Here is a 26,982-nt window from a genome sequence, read left to right as displayed (position 1 = left end):
CACCTCTTCTTCTTAGAGACATGCTTTTGGTATCAGTTCTAATAACTCTGTGTCCTAAAGATTCTCTCTATATTTTTTTCCTGCTTTTTTTATACAATCCACTGTTTTGCCTTGATATGTTTTTATTATTCTTACTCTTTTTACAGCCTTCATTAAAAAATACTTTCACTCCATTCCCTATTGTTCTAATTTAAAAATAATCACCAAGAAAGAAATAAATAAAAAATAAAAATAATCACCATACATACGGGTCATCAGAGTCATTTTTATTACAAAAATGGAGTCCTGTATAAGATGCATAGATTATCATCCTCTTTAGGAACAGAACTAGATCTGTTTCTATAAGGCATCTCTTGTGGTATCTGTGTTCATGATAAGCATGTACTTAGCTCACATGTTTGATTAGATGTGGTTTTTAGTATGGGTGTCTCCTTTTACTCTTTTCCTCACAGTGAGATTTTGTCAAGGAAAAAACAATACAGCTGAGACATGCCTATTACTAAGACCTTTGCATGGCTGACAACACAACTTCTCTCTTCTGAAGCTCTGTAGTCAGCAGTAATCCCCAGGCTTTTTTCACCTCCCTCCAAGTGCTGCCTTTAAAGTTCAGTGCAGAAGTGTGCCTAGGGAAGTCTTTATATAGACATCTAGATGCTTATGCCATCAACATTTTGGTGCTAAGAATTCCGTGCCTTTACATGTTAGGAAAGGCTCGTTGGGAGAAGCTCATAGCTTGAAGTGCAGTGTATTCTTTGATGCTAGAATCATATGGGTTTATCTCATGCGGATAAAACACAGCAGAGGAGATACTGTGCACACACACATACACACATGCTTTGCCTTGCCTTGCCTCAAGGTTTTCATATGTTGTTGAGGGACAGGATGCAGTCGGGGACGTGGATATAACAACCATCCTGATGAGATTGCTGCCTTTTCCTTAATTTCCTGCTGACTTCACGTATGCCTTGAATGTCTTAGTCATAAGCATGTTGTCATTACTGGTTTTGATATGGGACCATACCACTTTCCTTATTGATAGTCCTCACTTGGCAAAAACCCTACCTAAAGTTTCTTTGCCAGATTTATTCATTTATCCTCTATCATTGGACTAGATGACCTTCAGCTTTCTCTCCACTCTGAGCATCTGTGACAGTTTCAATCATTGGATTTCTTTCTCTCTGTAATATAATTTGAAAGACATAAAAAAATATCAGACAGTGCAAAATAGGTGTAGTTCAATTAAGGAAGAAGAAATCAGTTCCTAACGGGTCTCTTCTATCATCTAAATAAATCTGTACACTTGCTACGTAATTTGGTCTTTTTGAAATTTGCCCATTTTCCAAAAAATAAAAGGAGACCCATCCTGTGAAGTACCAGGGTTGATGGTTTCATTTCTGTAGGCAAGGTGAATTCTTTTGATAATATTCCATCTTACCATTCAGCACAGCAGGGGATCCTTGTTGAGCAGAACTATGAAAATTTGAGGAAGTGGATTTTGACAGCCTCTGCACAACTCTTTAAAACTGTGTTGTTATTTATTATTTTAAAATATCAGCAGTAAACCTCGCAGTTTAAAAAAGACAACCCTATTTTGTTCAGCGTACCGTCCTGTATGCTGTTGAAAAGCAGGTTATGCAATTGGAGAGGAGACTAGCTCAGAGCGCCTTGTTTCTGAAGACTTACCCCTCTTGCCTCTGAAGGTCGCAGTTTGTTTAGGAAGGTTGCATGAAGCAGAGATCTGCAGATAAACATCAAATATGTGTTAAATCAGTGGTGATAATTCACATGTCATATTTCGTAATTATGCCCTTCAGAGGCCAGAGAGCACTAACTGGCTTGCATGGTTGTTAGTTTCATTATTTGGTGGTAGAAAACGGGACCCCAGGAAGGTTCTGTTATTTTCTCGTCCTCTCTCAGTGACTGGAAGAGAGCCAAGCCTGTGGTCTCCCTGTGAAAGTCAGTAGTCCAAGCAGAGCCAAACATCCGACCTGTGTTTCTCCCTGGAGGCTGGGATTGTGAACGTGCTGTGTATGATTTTCCAGTCAATATTTCTACACATTTACTTATCGTCACAATATGTTGTGAGTCTTTCATACGGAGCACTAAGCCTTAAAATATAAAAACCATACCAAGGTAAAGAATCCTGTTATGGGCAAGTCTCTCTCTCCTTCTCCCGCCCCTTTTCTTAGAAAAACACTTCACGATAAAAACACAAATAAATATGAACAGCAACTGAAAAAGCATTGCTTCCTTCTAGAAAACCACTAGGATTTGCATAAACCACTTGACTGTCTGGTAAATGATTATCTGCTCCATCAGTCCCTGGGGACTTTTAACATTAAGCTATTTGCATTTTTAGAGATAAGGAAAGTTCTAAATTCTAAGGTGGGTATTTGTTAAACTCTTCAGATGATGACAGTTTACCAAACTGGATTTTCCAAAACTCTTTATAAAGCCAGTAAAAACATTACCTCTTCTGTATTGGGATGACCACATGAATTAAATTAAAGGCCTTGAAGGAGTCTGAATGTGTGCTGTGCATAGCCTGTTCAGTATTCCCTTTGGTAAAACTGAGATGTGTTAAAGCTAAAAAAAAAAACAAACAAACCAAAAAACCTCACCACTCTGACCATTGGAAAGGAAGTTTAAAAGATTTTCTGTTCTCACTCTTAAAGCATCCACAGCAGACATTTACAGCAATGAGAGACACAGCCTGGCTGCCTCTGTCTGGCATTTGCTCGCTGAAGTCGATTACCCGAGATGGTGTGAGGACGACATTGAGGTTCTACAAGCTGGAACTTCCCGGGGGTTCCATTCTGGAAAACTGATGGCCGTTAACATTCTTGTAACTAAGTCCATGTCCTACTGACAGTGAAATAATAGCCACCCCTGAATTTATTTATTATATTTTATCTGGGAACTGCAAGCATAGTTTATTAAACTTCGGATATCTGAAGCCCGGCAGTGTTACAGGTGACTTTGCATAAACTCTACCCAGTACTTTTTCCTATATTTAATTTTCAGCTAGAAATAGTTTGAAACAGTTCCTTTCATTCTGGGTTCATATATAGCTTCATTTAAAGTGTTCCTTTTATTTTTATTTTCTGTGGTTTTCAGACTTCTATAACACCATATTTTGTCTAGGGTTGTAAAGTGTGAGGGCCTATCTTGAGGGGACATCAACGCCTTCAGAGTCAGAGGGAGTCACACACAGCCAAAGCAGGTCTTTGTGTAGGCACGGGACAGAACACTGAGGGTGACCCATTATCATGGTCATCATGGCTAACACTGCTTGAGGGGTCATATATCCCCCACTTAACTCTCGCAGCAATCCTATGAAGTGTATGTAGCTTCGCAATTCCTTATTTAAAACCCTTAGGGTCAGATGTGTTTCAGAATTCAGAGTTTCTTGGAGTTTAGAAAGGCAGCGGCAATCCCATGTGTTGCACAAAATCTCCAGTGGGGTCTGGGAAAGCACCTCAAAAGCATCCCCCTTAGAATTTCTTTGGGGAAACAGCTGAGTAGTCACACTGAGTAGAAGTAACAAGATGCTTTCCCGTTAATTCAAATCAGGTGTTGCCACCAAATGAGGTTGGGCATCATCTTATGAAAACATTTCTGTGTCTTTCTGAACTTCTGCTAGACACCAAATAAATAAATATAATAACAGATAACAAAACTTTGCTCTTGTTTTTGAAAACTAGAAGAAGCTTGGTGCTTTCTCTCCCTCCTCTACACGATCCAAGGACCCCCTCCTTTTTATTATCTCCCACGAATCATACAACTTAGGCAGTAATTACTCTCCTGCTTTCTGTAGATAATAAATTTTTCAAAGCTATGATATTTCATACAGAATGAATGGAATTGAACAAGGTGAAATATCACAAGGAAAAACAGCTAGACTGCAAGGACTGAGGCACTGTGTCCAAGCCGACAGGCGTTTAGCAGTATGTGAAGTAACTGGCAGTGCGAAGAGGCCACCAGCAGTAGGAGTGCAGTAGTTAGAATGTGGGAGTTAGTCAAACCTCATTGGATACAGAACGGAGCTGCAGTCCTGTCTTCATTTCTGATTGGCCTACTTCAAAGGGACGCAGGCAGTGTGACATCTCGTTCAGGTAGACTGATCAGGAGAGCGGGAGCACCTGAAGCTAGGTCATATTAAGGCACAGGTGAAATAATTGGGCAAGTTCAGTTGAGAGTTTTGCCAGCTTCTAGCAGTGGTTGACTACTGGACCTGCTCAAATGAGTCATGTTAGCTTCATATTGGTGGGTGTCAGCTTTATGCCATGGCCTGAGCTCTTTAACACTTGGGACACAACGATAAAAAGACTCGGGGCCCTGCCTTTCATGGGCTTCATGTCTAATAGGACACAGAACTGTGTACACCTGTTTCCAGTACAATATGTTCAGTGTAACTGTAGACTGAATATGAAGCAGCATATGATTAGCTCTCTGTGGTGATGGGAGATGGAAGGCTAAAGCCTTGAGAGAGAAACTGAATTTTTTTCATCCTTTTTTTTTAATAGAGAGTGGAGGAGGGGGTGAGGGAGAGAAACTTTTTTGTAATTTTAAATGTTTATTTTGAGAGAGAGAGAGAGAGAGAGAGAGAGGGAGAATCTTAAGCAGGCTCCACGCTCAGCATGGGGCTTGACCTGGGGCTTGATCTCCTGACCCTGGGATCATGACCTGAGCTGAAATCAAGAGTTGGATACTCAACCAACTGAGCTACCCAGGCACCCTGAGAAACTGAATTCTGAATTCTGAGCTTGGTTTAAAAAAAAAAAAATTTAAGTGAGATGAAATTGAGAAAGGACAGCATAGGCTTGATCAAACATTTGAAAGTATGTCATGTATAAGAAGGATTGAATTTACTCAGTATGATCCCAGGAGCTCAGGGACCAGTTGGGGAAATGTACAAGGAGAGAGATTTCGAAGGCATCATTGATAGAGCTGTCCAAAGGCTTCTTTGGAACGTTCAGAGTTCCCAGTCCCTGGATGTGTTAAAGCACAGACAAGTCCATTGTTTGGCCCCAAGAGCACAGTCACACATGGTGGGGGCAGAGGTGTCACACAAGGGATCGAGTGAAACATTGTGAAGTGCGTAAGGGTCTAGGACCTGACTCCTGGAACTGGCCTACCTACTGGCTCTGTGACCTGAGCTAGGATTGTTAGGCAGTTCATACTGAGGGGCTCAGAACTGCGGCCTGTACACAGTAAGTGCTAAATAAGTAGCTAATGAATATTAGCTATTATTGTTGTCATTGGATGGGTGGGCAACATACCCTTTGAAGTACATCTCACCTTGAAAGACTTTGAACTTCTGCAAATTTCTACAGCATTTTCAAGAGAGTTTTGTGCCCCACAACTCTATAGCTTGTGTTTTTCTTTGTCTCATAGATAAAATGGCCTCATAAATAAGAATGCCTGCCCAAATATCAGAATTGGAGACCATGGATGAAGATCGATTAATTGAAGATGTCTTGGATAAGTTTGTTAATTGTCATGAACAAACATATGAAGAATTTCTGAGCACTTTTACTCATCTTTCAAAAGGTAAAATGGAGAAGTCAACTTTCTAGAGCAGTAGAGCTAAAGAATTTTATTATAATTTTATGTCTTTGCTGCTTTTTCAAAAAGACTATTTAATAAGCAGTCATTCAATCCTTTCCTTTGATCAGTTAATGCATATCAGGGATTCAAGACTGATGCATGCAAATTCCAACATTTTTCTATAACCAAAAGTTGTATTATGGAGTCAGAGCCACTGAATTTGAGAATTAAAAGGGGCTTGAGAAATCATTTTGTGTAATTCATTTATTTTTGAAGAAATGTGAGTGCAAAGAGTAGAGGTTTTTAAAAACGTGTTTAAAATGTTTAAGAAATAGCATAATATAGGCTATGGAGTTACACTGTATCCATTTGGATCCTGGCATTGCTACTTTCTGGGTATGTGACCTTGGGAGAGGCGGTTGAGTAAGGAGGGGTAATAATGGTGCCTTGAAGGTTTTTGAAGGTTAATTGAAAGAATCCAAGTAAAAGCCTGAGCATAGTGGCTAACACAGAAGTACTCAGTGCTAGGCATTGTTGGTTGTTGTCATTGGGATGCCGATGCTGTGGCCACTGCAGAATGGAAACACCCCTTCAGACCAGGAGTGATTAACCGAAGCCTAAAGTCCAAGCCTGTGTTGTATGTTTCATTATGCATCTTGCTCGCCTCATACAGTGGTGATATATTTTTTCCAACTGAGTCAACATTTAAAAGTTGGGAAGATTTACATTAAAAAATCTTGATTTGTGGTTTTCTTCTCTAAGAGGGAAGACCTGTTACCTCTTATGTTCCTGATGGCAAGATCTGCTAGAGCTCGGGAGACTTTGACCTGTGAGCGTCCTGTTTGTCACACCCCCTGGCAGTCACATGTTGTAAACAGTGTGTACACATTGCCTGCTTCATTCACCTGAATGGCTCCTGTAGGCGTTTGGTTTGTAATCTTTGCTCTGGGGTCTAACTCAGATTGCCTGCCATTGGCTTGCTCTCGACTTGGGTCCCTTCTGATCCACATTTGTGAGGCAATTAGTTCGCCACCTTGCTGCACATTGGACTCACCTGAGGGATTTTTTTAGAGCATTGTGATACCAGGGCCCACTCTAAATCTTAGCTGGGGCCCAGAAATTGGTATTTTGTAAAAATTCCTCTGTTAATTCTAATGCGTACCTGATTGAGAACAGGGAGTTTCATAAGCTCCGGGGTGATCACACTTTCAAGATACAAGTCATGATCATGTGTCCTTAAAACATGTAAAAGAAGGATATTTACAAGGAAGAAAAGGAAAAGTGATTCTAACTGGTTTCTTTGTGCAAGATAGAATACTGATACTTGAAAACTGTGGACCATGGTTTTGTTTACACTTAATGGAGAAATTAGGAAATATCTAGTTTACTTTGAGGCTGTGAATGATCTGTTTTGACATGATATGTCGATCAAATTAATCTTGCTTAATGGCCCAAATAATCTTTTGGTCTATAAACTCAGGTTTGGGAAGATGATTGCTTTCTCGGAGCCTAATGATTTAGTTCCATGCTTTCTGTACCTAACAAGGAAGTAGGAATGGTGGGGGGTGCGGGGGGGGGGGGAGCAAGGGTAAAACTAGCAGAATTAACATATTTTGTATGACAATTGCATTTTTTTTTTTGGAGAGAGAGAGTGTGCGCACAAGTGGGGGCGGAGTGGGATGAGGGAGGAAGGCTGGAGGGAGAGAGAAAATCTTAAGCAGGCTCCATGCCCAACGTGGACCCCAATGTGGACCCCAATGAGGGGCTCGATCTCACAAAGGTGAGATCATGACCTGAGCTGAAATCAAGAGTGGGATACTTAACCCAATGAGCCACCCAGGCACCTGCCAATAGCATTTTGATAATCCAAATTATTTTGGAAGTTACTTGCAAAACTGACTTTATTTGCATACTCTGGAAAAGTACGAACTTCTTGCAGGGACTTGAATGTTTTAAAGGGGTTATGATGCTTTTTGTTTTGGGGTAAGGGGTATATTCAATTTTCAAATTTCTGTTAAGATCCTTGCACGCTGAGGAACAAACTGTTGCCGATGTGGTGACTCCATTCTGAGTTCAGTTTTGCGCCCCAAATTGAGCTGAAATAAATGATGACGCAAGTCACATTAACTGCATCTATAAGCACACTCTTTTTTTCCTTTCAAAATATCCCTAGGCACCAGTTCACATTATAAACTAATGACCTGAAAAAATTCCTCTTAAAGCACAAAGAATTGTGAGTGCAAAAATGTGTCTTAAATCAGTAAGCATCCGGGGTGTCTGGGTGTCTCAGTCGGTTAAATGTCTGACTTTGGCTCAGGTCACGATCTCACCGTTTGTGGGTTCGAGCCCCACATCAGGCTTTGTGCTGACAGCTAGCTCAGAGCCTGGAGCCTGTCTTCGGATTCTGTGTCTCCCTCTCTCTCTGACCCTCCCCTGCTCAGGCTGTCTCTTTCTCTCTCAAAAATAAATAAAACCATTAAAAAAAATTTGTAAGCATCTTTCCCCCCTGCCCCCCATCCCCGTAACATTTAAGTACCTTCTGAAAAGCCAAATAGTATTATGGACAGGCCTAGGAGTCCGCAGGATTGGTTGAACTGACCATGGTTAGTTTTGCTTGAAGGAGGAGATGAAAGCCGTTTGTTCAGAGTTTTCCCGTTCTTTCCAGCCCTTCATTTGTCTGGGTGTACTCGCTTGTTTTGTTGATGCGTAGAATCTTTTCTCTGTGAAAGTGGTAATCATCACACCTGCTCATGTATATTTCTTGAGTAAGTTTGGTTTCTCAAGTCTATTACAATTTCCTCTGATTGACTGTTCTATTTATTTTTATAATAGTTATAGGCCAGAATGCTTATAGGATTCATTTTTCTTTCCAAGAGTGTTAAAAGGGTCAGAAATCCTATTAAAAATATTTCCCTGGAAAAAAATTAAACTATAGCCTGACTGAAAGAAATTCACATCACTGCTCCAGACTGTTGGAAAATCACTGGAAACTGTGAATATTGTAGCAAAAATCTCACTCATTGATGTTGATCATATTTTGCAAGGGTTTTGTTTTTTAAAGCAACTCTGTTTTTTTTTTAAACCATGGTACATACTTGATAATAAATACAATGTTCTGTCAAAATGTTTATAGAGACAAATTCATTGTGTGTTTTAAACAGTTGTAATTGAATTCTCAATAGTATCATTAGTATCTTAGTTCAAGAGAGTAAGACCAAGTTGTAAGATCTGTATTAGAAAATCAGTGTGCAGATTTTGATTTTATTCATTATTGGTGAGATGTTATTATATTGTTGATATTATTGTGGGTAAAGATAAGAGGCTAAGTTTCAATCCTTGGCATCTCAATTTTTTTATGAATATAATTCATTTATAAGTCTTTCTAAACTATCCATATAAAGGAAGAAAGTGCCTTTTCCTTGTCTGTCATATTTCTGTCATTTGCTTAGGTTAGAAAAACATAGATGTGAAAACTTATATTTTGTTTTGTGTTAATGCATTTATTCATTATTCATTCATGAATTCTGTATCTCCTAATGATCTAGGTATTGTTTTAGGTGCTAAGGATCCCCAAATAAATTAGATATAGTTTGTGTTTTCAAGCACGCATAGTCCAGGAAGAGAGATATATAAGTAAACAAAAAATTATGCTATTATATGATAAGTACTATAATGGAGAAAAGCATGGAGTTCTGTGAGAGCTCACAGGAAGGCCTGGGTGAGGAGGGTAATAAAATCCACTCATTGGAGAGGATGCCCACGGTGAGTCTGCAGTAACCACTGAACCAAAACTTGCCTTGAGTCCTGTCCTAAGACATAAAATAGAGTGCAGGAGGTTTGACAGATGAGAGACAAATTGAACGATGTTAAAAATGCCTCCATTGTTGGTTGCCCTTTGGATTGTGTTTCCCTTTGTATTAGTACTAGTATATATATATTCTTAAATAGTAGGTTTTTAGGGTAGAGATGTAGCCTTATTTTAGTAAGGGTGAAAGTTGTTTCTAACTTCCTTCTACACCCAGATCAATCACCACATGAGCTGATAGGGGAGGCATTTGCTCGAATTTTTAAAGTGTTAGTTACTACTCATATTGGGGTCACACAGAAATTATATGTTTAAGAAGCCAGTGACTTAGAAATTGACGTTCAACTCCATTTTGGTACATATGCTAGTAACTTTGGGGAGAGGGTTAGAGTGGTTATATCCAGTTCTCAGTCTTTATCATGCGCATACCCTGTCATTGTTCTGGTTTTGTTCTTCAGGCTGCGTGATTAGTTTTTATAGTTTACCAACTATTTAACTTAAATAGTTTGGAAGTTGAAATGAGTTACTATGATTTTTATTAAAAATTTTTTTTTACATTTATTTATGAGAGAGGGAGACGGTGTGTGCAGGGGAGGGGCAGAGAGAGAGGGAGTCACAGAATCTGAAGCAGGCCCCCGGCTCTGAGCTAGCACAGAGCCTGATGTGGGGCTTGAACCCACCAACCGTGAGATCATGATTTGAGCCAAAGTTGGACACTTAAATGACTGAGCCACCCAGGTGTTTCTATACTGTGATTTTATGATTAACTCTTAAATAAGCCTTTGGTTTTCATTCTCTCCTTTCAATCTTAAGACACATAGCATTCAGTTCCCAACTGATTTTTACCAGTTTCTATGATTACCACATAACAGCTTTCTATTCAGTAATACATTTATCTACTTTAGCCTGTTTTCTCATGTCTAGATCAGAGATTTTGTTTGTGATTTTGATGTGTGATTTCGTTTCCGGTTTTCCTTATGCTGTTCTCATTTTACTCACAACACTTTGTGGTTTCAGCATTTTATTATTCTTTCAAGGTATCTTTGAAAAAATCCCGTCAACTCAATCGCCCTTCCCTTTATACTTGTTAATGTTTGAATTAAATTCCCCCTGAGGTAGAACATTCAGGACAAATGGCCCTGCAGGTGGCTTTATAAACTGGTGATATTCTGGCCTTTGATTGTTCCAAACTCTTAAGAGTTTCAAAACCTCTGAATAGGTTTCAAGTTTTCTTAGATTTTCATAATCTTATAGAATCATAAGAGAGCTTATTCTATATTTTTTACTTTATTCACATTTAGTTCTTTAAGGGGCCATGCCAGTGCTCCATCATTTTCATCTGGGGGCACTTGGGTGGCTTAGTCGGTTGAACGTCCAACTTTGGCTCAGGTCATAATCTCGTGGTTTGTGAGTTCCAGCCCTGCGTCGGGCTCTGTGCTGACAGCTCAGAGCTTGGAGTCTGCCTTAAATTCTGTTCTCCCTTTCTGCCCCTCCCCTGCTCATGCTCTATCTCTCTCTGTCTCTCAAAAATAAGTAAACATTAAAAACTTTTTTTAAACAAAAAAAGTTTTTTTTCATCTGAACTGAGATAAGTTATAAATGTGAAACATGCACAGGATTTTGAAGACTTTGTATACAAATAGAATATAAAATATCTCAATAATATTTTCATTTTAACTACATTTAAAATGACAATATTTTAGAAAATTTGCTTAAGTAAGATATATTATTATCATTATTAAGTTTAGTTTCAAAAACTAAAAAATGTGGTTGCTTGAAAATTTAAAACCACGTATGTGGCTTACATTATATTTCTACTGAGCAGCACTCCTCTTAGGCCAAGTAGCTCTCAAACTTGGCTAACTATAAGAAAAACTTATAATGTCAAGCTTGTATAAGAATAAACATTTCCAGGGCCACCTGGGTGGCTCAGTCAGTTGAGTCTCTGACTCTTCATTCTGGCTGAGGTCATGATCTCATGGTTTGCAAGATAAAGCCCCACGTCGGGCTCTGTGCTGACAGCAGAGAGCCTGCTTGGGATTTTCTCTCTTCATCTCTCTCTGCCCCTACCCCACTAACACACTCTTTCTCTCTCAAATAAATAAATAAACTTAAAAAAAAGAATAAATATTTCCAGATGCTGTTCTGGGCTTATTAAATTAGAGGCTCTATAGTGAGGGGTCTAGGAATTTTTATATTCATAAGGCTCTGAACTAATTCAGCCGTACCACTAGTTTTGAGAACCACTGGTTTAGACAATGATTCTGATGATACAGTCCCTTAAAAAGGATAGCAGGACTATCTAAATACCTTTAAGATACCAGGTGTTTTAAACGATATTTATTTAAGTAATCTCTACACCCAACATGGGACTCGAACTCATGATCCCAGTCAAGAATCACATGCTCTTATGACTGAGCTAGCCAGGCACCCCTTGTTTCTGTTTAAACTGTAGAGTTAGAAGGGACATTCCAGTGCTCTTAATTTTAGCTTAATTCATAGAAGTATTCACCAAGCATTTGTCTTGAGTCACTTATTTCATTGTGACAATGATGCAAAGAAGAGCTATTACTAATCAGCTCAGAGAACTGAAAGCCATTGTAAATTAATACCTTGCTGAGGACCAGTAAGGGGTTCAGACTCCAGACATCTGTATCACTATACTTCTCTCACAGAAACATCTGGGATAGTGAGATTGTAGGAAAACTACTCTAATATTATTGGTAAGCAGCTAACGTTTAGTTGGCACTAGATATTGTGCTAAGCACTTTACCTGGGTCATCTCATTTCTTACAATAGCCTAGTGAGTTGTTTCCTACGTTTTGATTTTTATGATTGCCAACTTTTAAACAGATGAGGACACAAAGGCTTAAGGTTAAGCACCTACTATTGTGGACTGAATTGTGTCTCGCCAAAATGTATACGTTGAAAACAGAATCACCAACGTGAGTCTATTTGGAGATAGGGTCTTTAACAAGGAGACGGAGGGTTAGGGTGGGGTCCTAACCCAATATGATGTGTGTCCTTAAGAGAGAGACACCCCAGGGAGGCACACACACAGAGGAAAGACCCCAGGAAGACTCAGCAAGAAGGTGGCCATCAGCAAGTCAAGGAGAGAGGCTCAGGAGAAACCAAACCTTGCTAACACCTTGATCTTGGACTTCTAGCCCCCAAATTGTGAGAAAATAAATTTGTGTTGTTTAAGCCACTCAGTCTGTGATATTTTGTTATGGCATCCCTAACAGACTTGTCCTAGGTTACATAACTAGTTATTGTTGGAATTGGATTATGGACCTAGTCAGTGTAGCTCCAAAGCCCATAATCAACTGCTTTATGTTATCTGTCTTCCTCTAGCACTGAGCAGTTCTTCCCAAGATCTGGGTGTCACTGGCATGCAGATAATGTGGACCACAGGAATAGTTGCACTTCCTCAAAAGATAATTATTTTAAATGTTTTTTAGAGTGTAAGCTTCATGAAGGTTGGATTTTGTTCCCCAATATTACTTTAGTGCCTAAAGCAATGCCTGGCAATGTAGAATAAACAGAGGCTTAATAAATATTTGTTGAGGGTCACCTACTCTGTTGTGGCTCAGTCAGTTAAGTGTCCGACTCTTGATCTCAGCTCAGGTCTTGATCTTAGGGTCATGAGTTCAAGCCTTGCATTGGGCTCTGCACTGGGCATGAAGTCTACCTGGAAAAAATAATTTGTTGAATAAATGGAATAAAAAAAAAACAAAAGAATGTAGAATGTCAAGCAGAAGGGCCTCTGACTGAGCTCTGAAGAACGTCCACATTTAATGGACAGGTACAAGAAGAAGAGCCCATAGAGAAGACCGTATCATATGCCCTCTGTTTGGATTTAATATCCTAGCTAACTGGGAGCCATAGTAGACTTCACACACACACAGACACACACACACAGACACACACACACACACACACACACAGACACACTGGGAGAGAGAGAGGAGACAGAGAGACAGATATTGCAAGTGATTTTGAAAGGCAGAAGCAAAGAAGAGGAGTAACAATTGGAGTCAGGGAGACCAGCAAGGACCCTGAGCAGAAATACGTCTGTGGCAGTATGGACTAGGGCAGTGGAGAGGGACACAGAAAGCAGGGAAGCCTATGATAAGACCCTGACAGCACTTGGCAAAAGGTGAGTGACAGAGGATTAGGGAGAAGAAAGAGTCAAAATGACTCACAGGTGTCTTGCCTGGAGAGACTGAGGCCCACAGAGGCTGAGTGACTGGTCCGAAGGTACCTAAGTCTCATTTCAAGAGGCTTTTGTTTCTTATTGAGTGTCTGTTCTGTCAGGGGCTTAGAATCTTGGGCTGGGATTTGCTTTACACGTCCAGACTGATAAGTTTTGAGCTGTCAGTTCAGCCAAAGGAATATCACTACTCATACTTGACAACTTCTAAAAACTGTAATTAAAGAGGAAAGTGGTGACAGCCCGTAAAACAACACGTTTCCGAAGTTGACACATCATCTTAGTCCCCGAAGCTGTTTTGAATTTGAACGCTAGAAATGCATCTTTCAGCTTCCATAGGGTTCCAAAGAGTCTCTTCCCAGTCTGAAGAATGAATTTAAAATCTGTGATAGAAAAATACCACAGCGAAAAATAGAGAAAGCAGCTGGCCCGCTTACCCACTTCAGAGCAGGAAAGGAATTTCAGTGGAGCATGAAAACAGCTTTCTCTCATAAAAGAAAACACAACAACAAAAAATAATCCCTGCTGTGTAGCCTTTTGCAGTTGTTTCCTGTCAATATTAGGCAGAGACCAGCGGGCTTAGCATCGTTTTGATACCCCTGCAACGCGCAGACAGCGGAGGCGGTTGGAAAGGAACCGCCCAGCTTCGTGCTCCCAGGTGGCACGTTCGCCACATTTTCTGCGCTGTTGTTATCAGTCACTTAATTCCCTACTGAATATTGAGTGGTGTTTTTAGTTCACAGGCCATTTGCAGTGTCTTTCTGTTTCTCCTTTTTTCCGTTAGCCACGCCGAGGAAAAAAGGTAGCTCTTGCAAACGGGAGTTTAACAATGAAGCGCACGCACGCTGGAAAACAGCGCAGCACAACAAAGCAGTAAACTTGCTTTGACCTAAGACATAGGCCATTGGGATGTTAACCTCAAGAGGAAGTTGTAGAAGGCATAGTGAGGACTTGCGAATCAAAGCCTCTAGGCAATTAAAAACCCTGCTAATTAGTCTGGCGTCCTCAGGGAGAGACTAAGGAAGTGGTGTTATTTTTGAAGCTTTTTATTGATTTTTTTTGGCATTGCTGAAAGAATTGAAAAAATAAAGTTTCATGATTTTATATTGACTTATATTAGTTTTATATCATTAGCTATACGTATGTGACCTCTTTATCAAAGAGGGGGCAGGGGGCACCCGGGTAGCTCAATCAGTTAAGCCTGGGACTGTTGATCTCAGCTCCGGTCTTGATCTCAGGGTCGTGAGTTCAAGCCCCGTATTGGGCTCCATGCTGGGCATGAACAAAACAAAACAGAAAAACATAGTACCAAGCATCACATAGAACCCCTGAAGAAGGAAGAAAGTGTTGAATAAAGGGACCTCATTTGCAGCAGAGCCCCATGGAAGAAACAGCACCAGCAGCGTTAACCTATTCTTTCTCTTTGATGGAACATCTGCAAACTGTAATTAAGCAATTTTCATTTGTTTCTCTATTTCTTTTGTCATCATTAAATCACTACATTTAGGGAGCAAATTGACAAATTAGGAAACAGAGAAAATGGCTGGTTCAGTGGTGGGAGGAAATCTCCCCCCCTCAAATTATGATGCATTTTGAGCTGATTAAGCCATTTTGTTTTAGATATATTAGCGGAAATCTTCAGCTGTGCTTGTTACAATTCATTTTCTGCACATGAATATTTGGTCCGTAGATAATCGTTTGTTTTCTGTGTCTGCCGTAGTGCAAGTGGGTAAGGAAAGAAAAAGTATTGGAGTATTTACAACATTTTTAATTATAATCATTAAACTTATTTTTGGCAGTATTCTTAACACATAATATTTTGTTGCAATAAATTTCTAGTGTGTTTTCTCAGTGAAGTAAGATATTATGAGCTTTTTAATTTGGTTTGTGTACAAATAAAGGATAATTTTCTTTGATTCTCCTTATATGTTTTCAGTGTATGTATATATATATATATATATATATAGAGAGAGAGAGAGAGAGAGAGAGAGAGAGAGAGAGAGAGTATATATTTTGTGTGTGCATATAAATGAGAGAGGTGACTCTTCTTGGGCAAATGGAATCTTGAAGTTTTACAAAATACAAGCAGAGAACTTCTAGTGGCCAAATGAACTCTTAAGGTGGTCATGGTCAGTCTTTAAGTGGCTGATTAAACCAATATTAAGTGAGTGCACAGTTGTTTTGTATCCATTTGCCATTAACTTGAGACATTATTTTTACTCATTCGTAGTTAAGTGTATTATTATAATGGAAGAGAAAGAGTAAGTTACTTAACTTGAAACCGAGGTGGTTTTAAGACATGTCTTTTGATTCAGTTGAATGGGCCCGTATTCAAGTGTGAGTGGTTTTCAAATCTGGAATCTTACAGCTGTAGAACAATAATATTTTCTTTGAAATGGTCAGCTAAACCCAAAGGGATACAAACAGGAAACTTGACCGTAACCAAACTCATATCTTCTTTGTGTGAATATCAAACCGCAGTCTGTCTCGTTTGAGATTGTTAATGTCTTTTTTCCCCTCTACTTCGATTTCCTCCAGATGAGACGGATTTACGTATTACCAGTTAGCTCAGTGTTCGTGGAGCCCATTGCTTTTTTAGCACAGAGAAGAATCATTATACCATTTTATGTATTTTTTAGATTTAGCCTGCCTTTGCATTAGCTATTATAGTATATGGGTTGCTGATCAGAAAAAAAGGGATTGTGAATCAGATGCCACATTTCCCCCATCTTCTCTATAAATTATACTTTGTGTGACTTGTAGCCAGTCATCTCAGGGTATAAGGCTTAGTCCCCCGTTAAAGTGTCAGTGCAGTTGTTGCAAATGTTGAGATCATTTCAGTATTGACCGTATGACTGCTGTGTTTTAGGCATGAGCTAAAACCTGGGAATAGAAGATGAATGAGACACAGTCCCTACTCTGATACGTCATTCTTACTTATTTCTGAGTGCCCTGTTCTCCACGTGCTCTAGATGAGTGAAGGCACACTGGCAGTCACACAGACGGCACAGTTAGGGGCCGGCTGGTAAGGGAAGACTAACTGTTCTATACATAGTGCTCATAAAACAGTATCCAGAATATTGGGCTTGGTCTGGAGGACTCAGTGAACACTCTATATAAGTTTCAGTAAGAGCAATCAGAATGATTAGAACAGTGGATTCTTCAGAACTTTTCCTCTTTTCTTCAAGCTTTATTTATTTATTTATTTATTTATTTATGAAGGACATCTGGAATTACCCTGAAAAATGAGGGAATGTGAGAGACATGTATAATTCAATTATTTTATTGCTTTGCCCTAATGCTGTATGCCAATGAATGGGGCTTGGATTATTATAGCTTTGTGCAGAAGAGTTATTCCACCTCATAAAGTTCAAAAACTCCTAAAAAGCATTTATTTGTAAAGGAGATGGAAACAAATTGCTTTCTCTAACTTTCTTCAACCTGTGTGAATTAAAGAGGGTGTTCTTAAGTTGATGCATTGTTGTGTAGGTAGGCAAAAGAGCATGATCTCAGGGTGAAGGAAAACTTTTTAGGGTGACAGGATTTTATGAAGAGTTGGGTATCCTGCCCTTGTATTTCTCATTTTGTTGTGGGCAGGGCCAGTGTAATGGAAAGAATCCTTTGTGAGCTTAGGATTCAGAAGACCTGCTCTAGACATTTATTAATTCTTTGGCACTGCAGGCCTACCACTTAATCTCTCTCAGTAATAATTCTGCCTTCTCAGTGTGCCTCATATGGTTGTGATGTGAATCTGCTGAAATATACATGAAGGTACTTGGTAGGCTTTAAAGATGTGCTCCAGTGTAGTTTTATTTATGGGGACTATTTAGGATTTCAAAGAGAAACATCAATGTTAAAAAATAAAGAAATCTTGAATCTGCAATATAGAAAACAGAATACTGTTTATGGTGTTAGCGGTCTACATCCTATTCCTTGATGGAGTCAGAAACAACTCTGTATAGTATATATTGTGTAGTGTCTATGTACAGTGTCTACTGTGTAAGACTATACAATTCAGGGAATAATCCTACACTGGCCCCTGCTGGATAGACTAAATAGTATGTTTACACAGAACCCTTGGGCAAAGGTATTTATATACTTTGACAAAAGTGTCAGATACTACATCTTTTTTTTAATGTTTGGTATTTTTTTTTAAATTTTTTTATGCTTTTTATTTATTTTTGAGAGACAGAGAGAGACAGCTGGAGCAGGGGAGGGTCAGAGAGAGAGGGAGATACAGAATCTGAAACAGGCTCCAGGCTCTGAGCTAGCTGTCAGCACAGAGCCCGACGCGGGGCTCGAGCCCACGAACCGTGAGATCTGACCTGAGCCGAAGCCGGACGCCCAATTGACTGAGCCACCCAGGCGCCTCTGGTTTGTTTTTTTTTTTGAGAGAGAGAGAGAGAGAGAGACAGAGAGAGAGAGGAGCAGGGGAGGGGCAGAGAGAGAGAGAGGGAAACACAGAATCTGAAGCAGGCTCCAGGCCCTGAGCTGTCAGCACAGAGCCCGATGTGGGGCTCGAACCTACAAACCTCACACACTCACACACTCACTCTCACACATATACAGGAAAACAGAAAACATACTCTTCCTATAGCAATAACATTTTTAGCTACTCACTGTTAGAATAAAAATGACATTTCTCAGTCTCCCTGCAACTGGGAATGGCTGTTTGACTAAGTTTGTGGCAATAAGAAGTGAGGGGAACTGATATGTGTAACTTCTGCATGATATCCTTGAGAAACATGCCCTAGACTCTTCTAATCCTTTCCTCCTGGCTGGATATAGGCAGTCGTTGGAGCAATACTTAGGCACAGAGGCGGAAGCCATGTGCCAGGAAAGACAGAGCACCGCGCCATCCTGGGTTCCTGGACCATTTCATGGAACAGAGCCTGCCCACCGGCCTAAACTGTTACGTGAAAGAGAAATACAGTTGTTATTTGAGCTGCTCTCTTTTGGTGCCTCCTTGATCTAGTAGCTTAAGCCATGCCTTCACTAATAACAGAGAGGAACCAATGTCCATACGTAGAGCAAGGGTGTGGTTCTGCTCCGTCCTGGACCATGGGGAGAAGGGTGGTGCCTTAGGGATGGCGGAGCAGAAAGGATGGTTCCTGGGTTCTAGAATGAGTCTGGGTAGCAGAATAACCATATTATTTTCGATAATCTGCATCTATGTTAGTGCATGAGAGAGAAATAAACTTCCATTCTGTTGAAGCCTGGGTTGCTTGAGGTATCTGTTTCATATAGGTAAAGCTATATCCAATTAATTAATTAATGAAGCTGTAATCCTGTGTCTTAGAGATAAACCATGGGTATATACCTTCTTGCTGTATTGTTCTGTTTTATTAATTTGTGTGTATATATATAGTTATTAGTTAACAACATAGGACTTGGAGACAATCAGGATTTGAATCTGAGTTCTGCTGCTTCCTAATGAAATGCTTTTCTCTGAGCTTCAGTTTCATCATCTGTAAAATGGATATTATAATCTCTACATCACAGATGTGTTGTTAGGATTAAATAATCATGTATATACAAAACCTGCACGAACATATTTGTGTTTATTTATTTACAAATACTTAAATTAAAAAAAACCTTTAATGTTTATCTTATTATTTTATTACTTTTGAGAGAGAGAGAGTATGAGCAGGGAAGGGGCAGAGACAGAGAGGAAGACACAGAATCTGAAGCGGGGTCCAGGCTCTGAGTGTCAGCACAGAGGCTGAGGCAGGGCTTGAACTCACAAACTGTGAGCTCATGACCTGAGATGAAGTCAGACACTTAACTAACTGAGCCACCCAGGCACCCCTATCAATACCTAAATTATAGTAAGGGCTCAACCTTACTATATTATACTATATGTATAATGCATGTAGTATATATATAAAATAGAGTATATATATGAAATATAGTATATGTATTTTCATTAATTTATATATTCAGCAAATTTATTATAATTATTTTACAAAAGTGTTATCATACTAAACATACTTTTTGTAACTTGCTTTTTTACATAATAAACTTCCCAATTGATAAATATGATTATTTAACAGAATTTTTAAAGACTGCAAAGGATTCAATTGTGTGCCATAATTTATTTAACCATTCTCTTTTTTGTTGGACATGTAGTGATTTCCAATTTTTCGCTATTAAAAATGATGCTACATTGCACATCCTCATTCATTCAGTAAATGTTTATTGGACACCTGCTGTGTGCCAGGTACTGCTCACATAACTGACCAAAAGCGACACAAGTCATTACTTTCAGGGAATTCACATCCTAGAAGGGAGAGAGAGCAACGAATGACAAACAATGAGTAAGAAAATATTTGTGTTAGAAGATAGTTACTGCTCTGGTAAAGAAAAAAATATACAGAGCAAGATACGGGATCATGAGTGCTGGTGGGGGGTATAGGGTAGCATTTTTATGTAGAGTGGTCTGGGTAGTCCTCGTTGGGAAAGTAAAAAGTGAACGAAGTTTGGAAGGAGGTGATGGAGTAAAGCCTATGGATTCTTGAAGGAAAGGCACTTGAACCCAAGGGAACAACCAGTGTGGAGGGCAGGTGACAGCAGCACCCCTGCCTGGTTGAGGGGCAGTGAAGAGGTCACTGTGGCCAGAACGGCATGAGCAAAGGTGAGCGAGGGAGCTGAGGTCAGAGGGTATGGAGGTGGTGGGCATGGATAGCCCTCTTGGTCCTAGGAATGCCTCGCTCCTTGTTTATTTTTTTGGTTGCCCCATCTTTGCACCCTCCTTATTCATGGCCTTTGGATAAATTTTTACACATGAAAATGCTGGTTCAAAGACATGCAAAAATTTAAGGCCTTGATTAAGTAAAAATTTTCAAGGGAATAGATTAGACATTTTTGGCTTTGTAGTGAAATTTTTGCCCACAAACTTAATTATTTCTTTTGGATGAATTCTTAGACATGGAAACGCTGGCTGAAAGATATGTAAAATGTTATGCCTTTGAGTGAGTAGAAGTTTTAAGAGAATAAATTATATGTGTCTCGCAGGCAGAGGCCAGGTCTTAATAACGTTCGTAACTCTTCCTCAAGTCTTCCAGCTTAGCACTCAGTGAACTAACTCACTGGTTGAAGGATTGAGTATCAATCTACATTCAGTCTTAAATGTTACATGTCCTTTGGAGTGGAGAACGAATGTTTTTCCCTTCGGGAACTGTAAGTAAGTTCCTGACAGAGAAGTCCCTGCCTTCTTTAGGCTTACAGTTTAGTGGGAAGAGATAGACTATGAACAGTTAAGAAAGGTAATTTGAGAGTTGGGAAGAGAGAGGGATGCAAAACCTGAGAGACTATTGAATACTGAAAATGAACTGAGGGTTGAAGGGAAAGGGGGAGGGGGAAAAGAGGTGGTGGTGATGGAGGAGGGCACTTGTGGGGAAGAGCACTGGGTGTTGTATGGAAACCAATTTGACAATAAACCATTTAAAAAAAAAAAGGTAAGTTGAGATGATTGCAGATACATTTGAAGAAAACAGGAGCACATAATAGCGTGGCCTCATGCTAAGGCTAGACCGTGAGAGGAGATCAGATGAGCAGAGAGTTTTAGCTCCAGTGACTCTGTGCATTCCTCCCATTGTCTGGGTGTGGACGGAAGTTGAAACTCTATAGTCGTGTTCTGTTTTGGTTTCTTCGTGTTGTGGCACCACATGGAATTGGGGTTAGCAATGGTGTTCCTGGGATCAAATTCAACATGAGTCAAGGGGGAGTGAAATGTGGAAACTACCAAATGGCCATTCACTGGTGAATGGAAAAAACAAAACGTGATCTATTGCACACCATAGATGAAAAGGAGCACAGTGCTAATACATGCTACAACATGGACGAACCTCAAAGATAGTATGCTGAGTAAAGACGTCAGGCCCAAGGACCACATATTGTTTGATTACATTTGTATTGTCTAGAGAAGGCAAATCTATAGCTATAAAGAAGTAGATCAGTGGTTGCCTGCTGTTGGAAGTGGAAACAGAGGGACTCCAGATGAGCACCAGAGACCTTTTTGGGGTGATTGAAATGGCGTCAAAATTTAATTGTGGTGATGGTTGCACAACTCCGTATTTACCAAAAGGCATTGAATTATACATTTAGAATAAGTGTGGCTCAAGAACGAGGAGCATCCCATTTGTCTTTCCTATGAAGAAAATGAGTTGTTTGTGCATAGGTTTGAAAGTTCTAAGTAGGTAAACTTGCGGTACAAAAAGAAAGGAACTTTCGGGTGCAGCAAGACCTGCCTTGTGTAGGCCATGTCAGCAGCAACCGTCACCCTGTCATGGACTCGGGGAGCTATGGGAGGCTGTGCTCACACAGGTATCTGCCCCCAAGCAGGCCATCCCCCTCTGTGGCCTTGGCTAAATCAGTTGGGAAGGTGAGCTTATCTTATGGGATGATATGAGTGGCCTCTTTGAGCCAAAGTGTAATCCATTTCTCAGGTTGCAAACATGCAGCAGTATTATCTACTTCCATCACACAGAGCTGGTTAAGAAAAAACAAGTTACTTAGGGTGTACCAAATTAAATTAAAACAATAGTACAGGTTGTAGTGGAGAGATAAGGTGAATATTCGGAGATATCAAGAGGGAGGAAATATAACCACTTGGAGATAGTGTCAGTGTCTTCATTTTTGTTTTAGAGACCAAAAAAAAAACCCAACTCCCTTTGTGAGCTCTTTTTTCCTTTCTTAAATTCTTTGCTGAGGGTCCCTTTAGTTCTTATCTGGATTACTACCTGTACTTTCTACTTCTAGCTCCAATGTTTGATCCCTCTGCTCCATTCTATCCATTTCATCTCCTTGGAGCACAGCTCTGATTGTGACTCCCAAGGGCCTAGGTTAAACTCCAGAGTTTTTGTTCGACCCTCCAAATATCACGCCTTCCACGCATCACCAAAGGTGCACTCCCGTCTTCCTGGAATTCTCTGTGATTCTTCCTCAGGCCCTCTGCTTTCCCAGCTTGGGGCCTCTGCTCACGCAGTTTTCCCTTTCTGTGGAACAGCCTCAGCTTTGGTCCCCTGTTGAAATCGCAGCTGTGGTCTTTCAAAGCCCAGCTCAGATGCTCCAGGCCTATGTGAGGCCTTTTGTGATTCTCCCAAACCTGGTGCGATTTTGCCATTCTCTTACTTTGTACTCCTTACATCATCCGCTGTAGTCTGTTCTATTTTGGTCATTGGCATATCCGGCTTAACTTCCTTGGAAACTCTGTAAGGGTGGGGACGGGGTCTTGCCCATCTCTGTCACCTTGCATATAGCTGCTGCCCACAATGTAACTTTCAGATCCAATGGACTGCACGGCCCAGCTGCCACTCAGGTTTTCTTCCTGTAAATCACCTTTCAGCTACTTTACGCTCCCTTCACATTTTTCTCTCTGTAAGTACCTAATACTGGACATTTCAAAAATTTCAACTTACTGCTGTTGTGTCCCTCATCTTGGACTTTTGACACATGTTTTTCTGGGCCAGGGTTGTACATTTGTGTCTTGGCAGCTTGAGAGCTGACTGTGAATAATGAGTCAATTACCATCCAGCCTCGGGGAAAGCACGATTATTCCTGACTGGCCTGGCTGAGGTAATCCTCTCCTCCCTGTGCCCTTTCAAATGAAGAACATAAAACAGTTGGAATTCAGAGCACTGCAAAGGGAATTTAGACAAAACATTTGTCTGCTGAATTTAGCTTCTTTGGATTTATTCTGATTTATGATTGATTGGTTTTTAAATTGCTTATTTAATCCTAACTACTATCGCTCCAGGGGAGGCCAGATACGAAGGAGCATGTGATCAAGAAGCAGTGGAGTGAAGTCATCTGGCTGGACACGTCAAGAGCAAATATTATTGTCCAGAGAAACATTGCTCTAGGCTAGGAATATAATGTGAAAATCACCCCCTGACTTTCAAAGTACCCAACCTTGTTATAAGCATGATTGCTTATCCCCTATTCTCTTTGCAAAAGGTTTTTATCAACTACCTAGTGTTGTACAGGATTTCCCTCCATGTATTTTTCTTTCCTTCTAGCAACATAGCCAGTATCTCTTTGTGACTGAGAACATGCTCTTGATCTATACTGCCGTTGACCATGGTGCAGAAGAACAGACTCTCGAGGTTGCCATCAGGAACTGGTCGTGAATTCTGATGCTGGTTGTGTTGATCTGTGAAAACTCTCCCATAAGCGTGGTGATGCAGTTTTCAGCACATGGGGTCTAGTCAAGTCTGGCTTTTGTATGGACAGAATTTGAATTTTTAAAAAGCTGTTTCTCAAAATTGAGTTCTCTGAAAGTGATCTCTTTCATCTGATGATACACAGTCAATATGTGATTTGTGTTTAACTTATCAAGACATCTGTGGTGTCCACCTTTTTGAAGAGTAAAATCTTTTTCCTTGGCCTGAAATTAGACATTGTAGGTATAGTTGGTGGTCTTGTAAGGGACATCTACTAGAAGCCTGTCTCTTTGGTATCAAAAGAAAATCGAAATTCCATTGCTTCAGAATAATGAAACCTTTAAAAACCTTTAGGAAAAAACAAACAAACATGAAAACCCTTTGTTTCATCCATATTGAAGTTTTGACTCAGAAATGCACAAAGAAACTGTCTTTCAGATCTCAATAACCTACGTACGCTCTGAAATATTGCTGCCAGATTTCTAAAGTGTATTATGTCTGACACTTATTTCAAAGCAAGAAACATTAGGGATAACATGAAAGCAGGGGAGGACTCTGATGGAGCACAGAAGCAGAAGGAGACGGACGCTTGGGTGGCACATTTGGACTGCCACCAGGATAACTCTAGGAGGCAGCAGCTGGCCCTCTGATCAGGCTTAGGGCCGCTTTGGATTCTGGGCTGTGCCAACATCTGCCATTTTGACTTTATCATATTGAAAAAAAAAGCCTTTTTTCCTATCTTATTCTGCCAGGAGATTTATTATTTGCTGTTCCCCCCCCCCAAATGATAAAAGCTTTTTATGAGAAGCATTCTGGGTCTTTGGAGTGATAGGATATGCATTCTTGTGAAACTACTTTGAAGGTTCAGGAAGGAGGCTTAAACTGAGGGTTCTGTCACAGAGAGAACAAGCTTTTTTCTGAATCTTCCAGTATTTTTTTCTTTTTCTTTTCTTTCCTTTCTTTTCTTTTAAGTTTATTTATTTTAAAAGCGGGGTGGGGGGGGAGGTGGCACAGAGAGGGAGGCAGAAAGAGACTCCCAAGCAGGCTTGACACTGTCAGCACAGATCCCAACACAGGGCTCAAAACCACAAACCATGAGATCATGACCTGAGCCGAGATTAAGAGCCAATGCTTAAATGACTGAGCCACCCAGGCACTCCTCTTCTCATATTATTTAACTGAAAACTTTATGTTTAGGGAAGGAAGTTTTAAAAGAATGAATAGGATGTTTTGTTAGATCTGAGAGCCCAACAATAGCTCAACATTAGCATCAGAAGCTGGGACTTTGTTATATATTGCTCTTTACTTGGAAGGAGTTTCATTTGGTTATCTGTCAAGTTACCTGAGCGCTTCATTGGAAATGGCAGAGGAGTACCTTGAGTGATTATGAGAACAAACAGAACTTGTCCATACAGAGCATCTGTTCTCAGAAATCACTGTGTTTCTCAGGTATTTAAGTCAATAGACTATTACAATAGTGTGCTGGGACATAGTATTTTCTTAGTAAATACTAGATTTAGGTTGTTCTGGATTTAAAGGATAAGGAAGGAGAACAGAAACCATTCTACCTCCTAGTAGAACAGGGCACTGAGGGCAGCGCCTGGGTGCCTTACTCAGTTAAGCATCTGACTTCGGCTCAGGTCATAATCTCACAGCTCATGGGTTTGAGCCCCGCATTGGGCTCTGTGCTGACAGCTCAGAGCCTGGAGCCTGCTTCAGATTCTGTGTCTCCCTCTCTGTCTGCCCCTCCCCAGTTTGCACTCTTTCTCTCTCTCAAAAATAAGTAAACAAAAAATAAAATAAAATAAAAATATTAAAATATTAAAAAAAAAAAAAAAAGAACAGTGCACTGAGGAATGACATGTAGCCATGGGAGGTCTTCTCTCTAACTTTGATGACGTTTGAGGAACCCTTCCTTGCCTCCGGTAAATCCTCCCATCTCCAAGCGTTTCTGTGCAGATCTTGCTCTACCCTGCTACCATTGCTTGTCTTTTCCCCAGGACTGATTTAGGACAGCTCTGGCTGTAAAACGGGAAGAAGTCAGGGAGATAAGTAAGACCATGACTTCCTCACTTATCTGATCTTTTCTAGTGCTGGTTGGTTACTCCAGCAATATTCTTGGCAAGGCTCCCATTACCTTACTTACTCCCCCCCCCCACCTCCTGGCCCTCACCCCTCCATGCCAGCTGCCAAGGCTAGTGCTTCCCATCAGAGTTTCTGCTCTCCCAATGGAAGCTAGTTAGGAGTCATGGATGCTGGTACAGGAGTGAGGAGGGAGGACTGGCCTGAGTTTGTGTTATTTGTTGATACAACCCTTTCAAAGAAAACATGATGCATTCAGTATTTGTATCTATCCCTCTCTTGTTATTGAGTGTTAATAATGTACTACAGACTGGGTTACCTTACCTCTGTGCCCTAATAGTGTTTCAGCCTTCATGTCCTATAGATACCCCTGCAAGTCTTAATTCTGCCGATGATGGGGTAGACAGAAGCACACAAGGCTGTAGATAACAAGACTCTCACTGCTTTTGAAGTTATGTAGGTAACAGCTCAAGAGAAACATGGCCACTTTGCTGGGGTAGATCGTCTCGTAGCCCTGTGGTCAGATACCTGCCTGTGAAGCATCAGATGGAACAATTCTCGTGGCTCTACTGTGCACCCTTGGTTCTTGTGCTATTGTAAACATTTTTCTTTGTCTCCTTTCTGGGATTATTTTTTTTTTCTTCATTCTTCTGTACTCTAAATACCCTTTCCCTTCATTTGCTGTATCACTCTAAGTGGCATAGCACTGTGATTGCGAGTGTGGATTCTGAATCAAAAGGCCCGGGTTCAGATCCTGACTCTGTGACTTACCAGCTGTGTGACTTTGAACAGGTTGCTTGATCTCTCTGGTAGGTCCTGGTTTCCTCGTCTGTAAAATGGGGATACTAACAGTACCTACCTCTAGGGTTTCTGTGTGCCTTAAATAAGGTGTCTGAGGTCCTCGTAAAAGAAGATCTGACACTCAATCCATGTTAACCTTCATTATTAGTTCTAATCTTGAAAATAATTTTATGGTTTAAACCCTTAGCCCACTGTAATTTTTACCAGACATTTACCTATAGCTACGATATAACCTATGCCTTCAGATGCCTCTGGGATGTTTCCCTCACTATTTCTACGGGTACCTCAAATGAGCATGATTAAAACTTAATTCATTACCACTCATCTGAATTTATCTCCCACATTTTTGTTAATGGCATCATGTTATC

General features: G+C 40.3%; 1 protein-coding gene and 1 long non-coding RNA gene across 4 annotated transcripts in view; one reads left to right on the top strand and one right to left on the bottom strand.

Annotated features, from left to right (window-relative positions):
- The window catches only part of C11H11orf74 (chromosome 11 C11orf74 homolog), a 61,977-nt gene that overhangs the window by 11,209 nt on the left and 23,786 nt on the right, over nucleotides 1–26,982 (top strand). For all 3 annotated transcript variants that reach the window (XM_029956928.1, XM_029956926.1, XM_029956927.1), the window contains exon 2: nucleotides 5,398–5,553. In XM_029956928.1, coding sequence (XP_029812788.1) covers nucleotides 5,421–5,553 — 133 coding nt within the window. In that variant the 5' untranslated portion in view covers nucleotides 5,398–5,420. The remainder of the gene's footprint in view (nucleotides 1–5,397; nucleotides 5,554–26,982) is intronic.
- LOC115306490 lies at nucleotides 1,084–2,732 on the bottom strand. Its single transcript, XR_003915343.1, has 3 exons — nucleotides 2,668–2,732; nucleotides 1,684–1,738; nucleotides 1,084–1,178 (listed from the first exon to the last, which is right to left on the bottom strand). It is a non-coding gene; the product is annotated as an uncharacterized LOC115306490 (long non-coding RNA).

The sequence above is a fragment of the Suricata suricatta genome, chromosome 11 (assembly GCF_006229205.1).
Source record: "Suricata suricatta isolate VVHF042 chromosome 11, meerkat_22Aug2017_6uvM2_HiC, whole genome shotgun sequence".
NCBI lineage: Eukaryota > Metazoa > Chordata > Mammalia > Carnivora > Herpestidae > Suricata > Suricata suricatta.
Note: the sequence above shows the minus strand (reverse complement) of the source record. Positions and strands in the feature narration are given on the sequence as shown.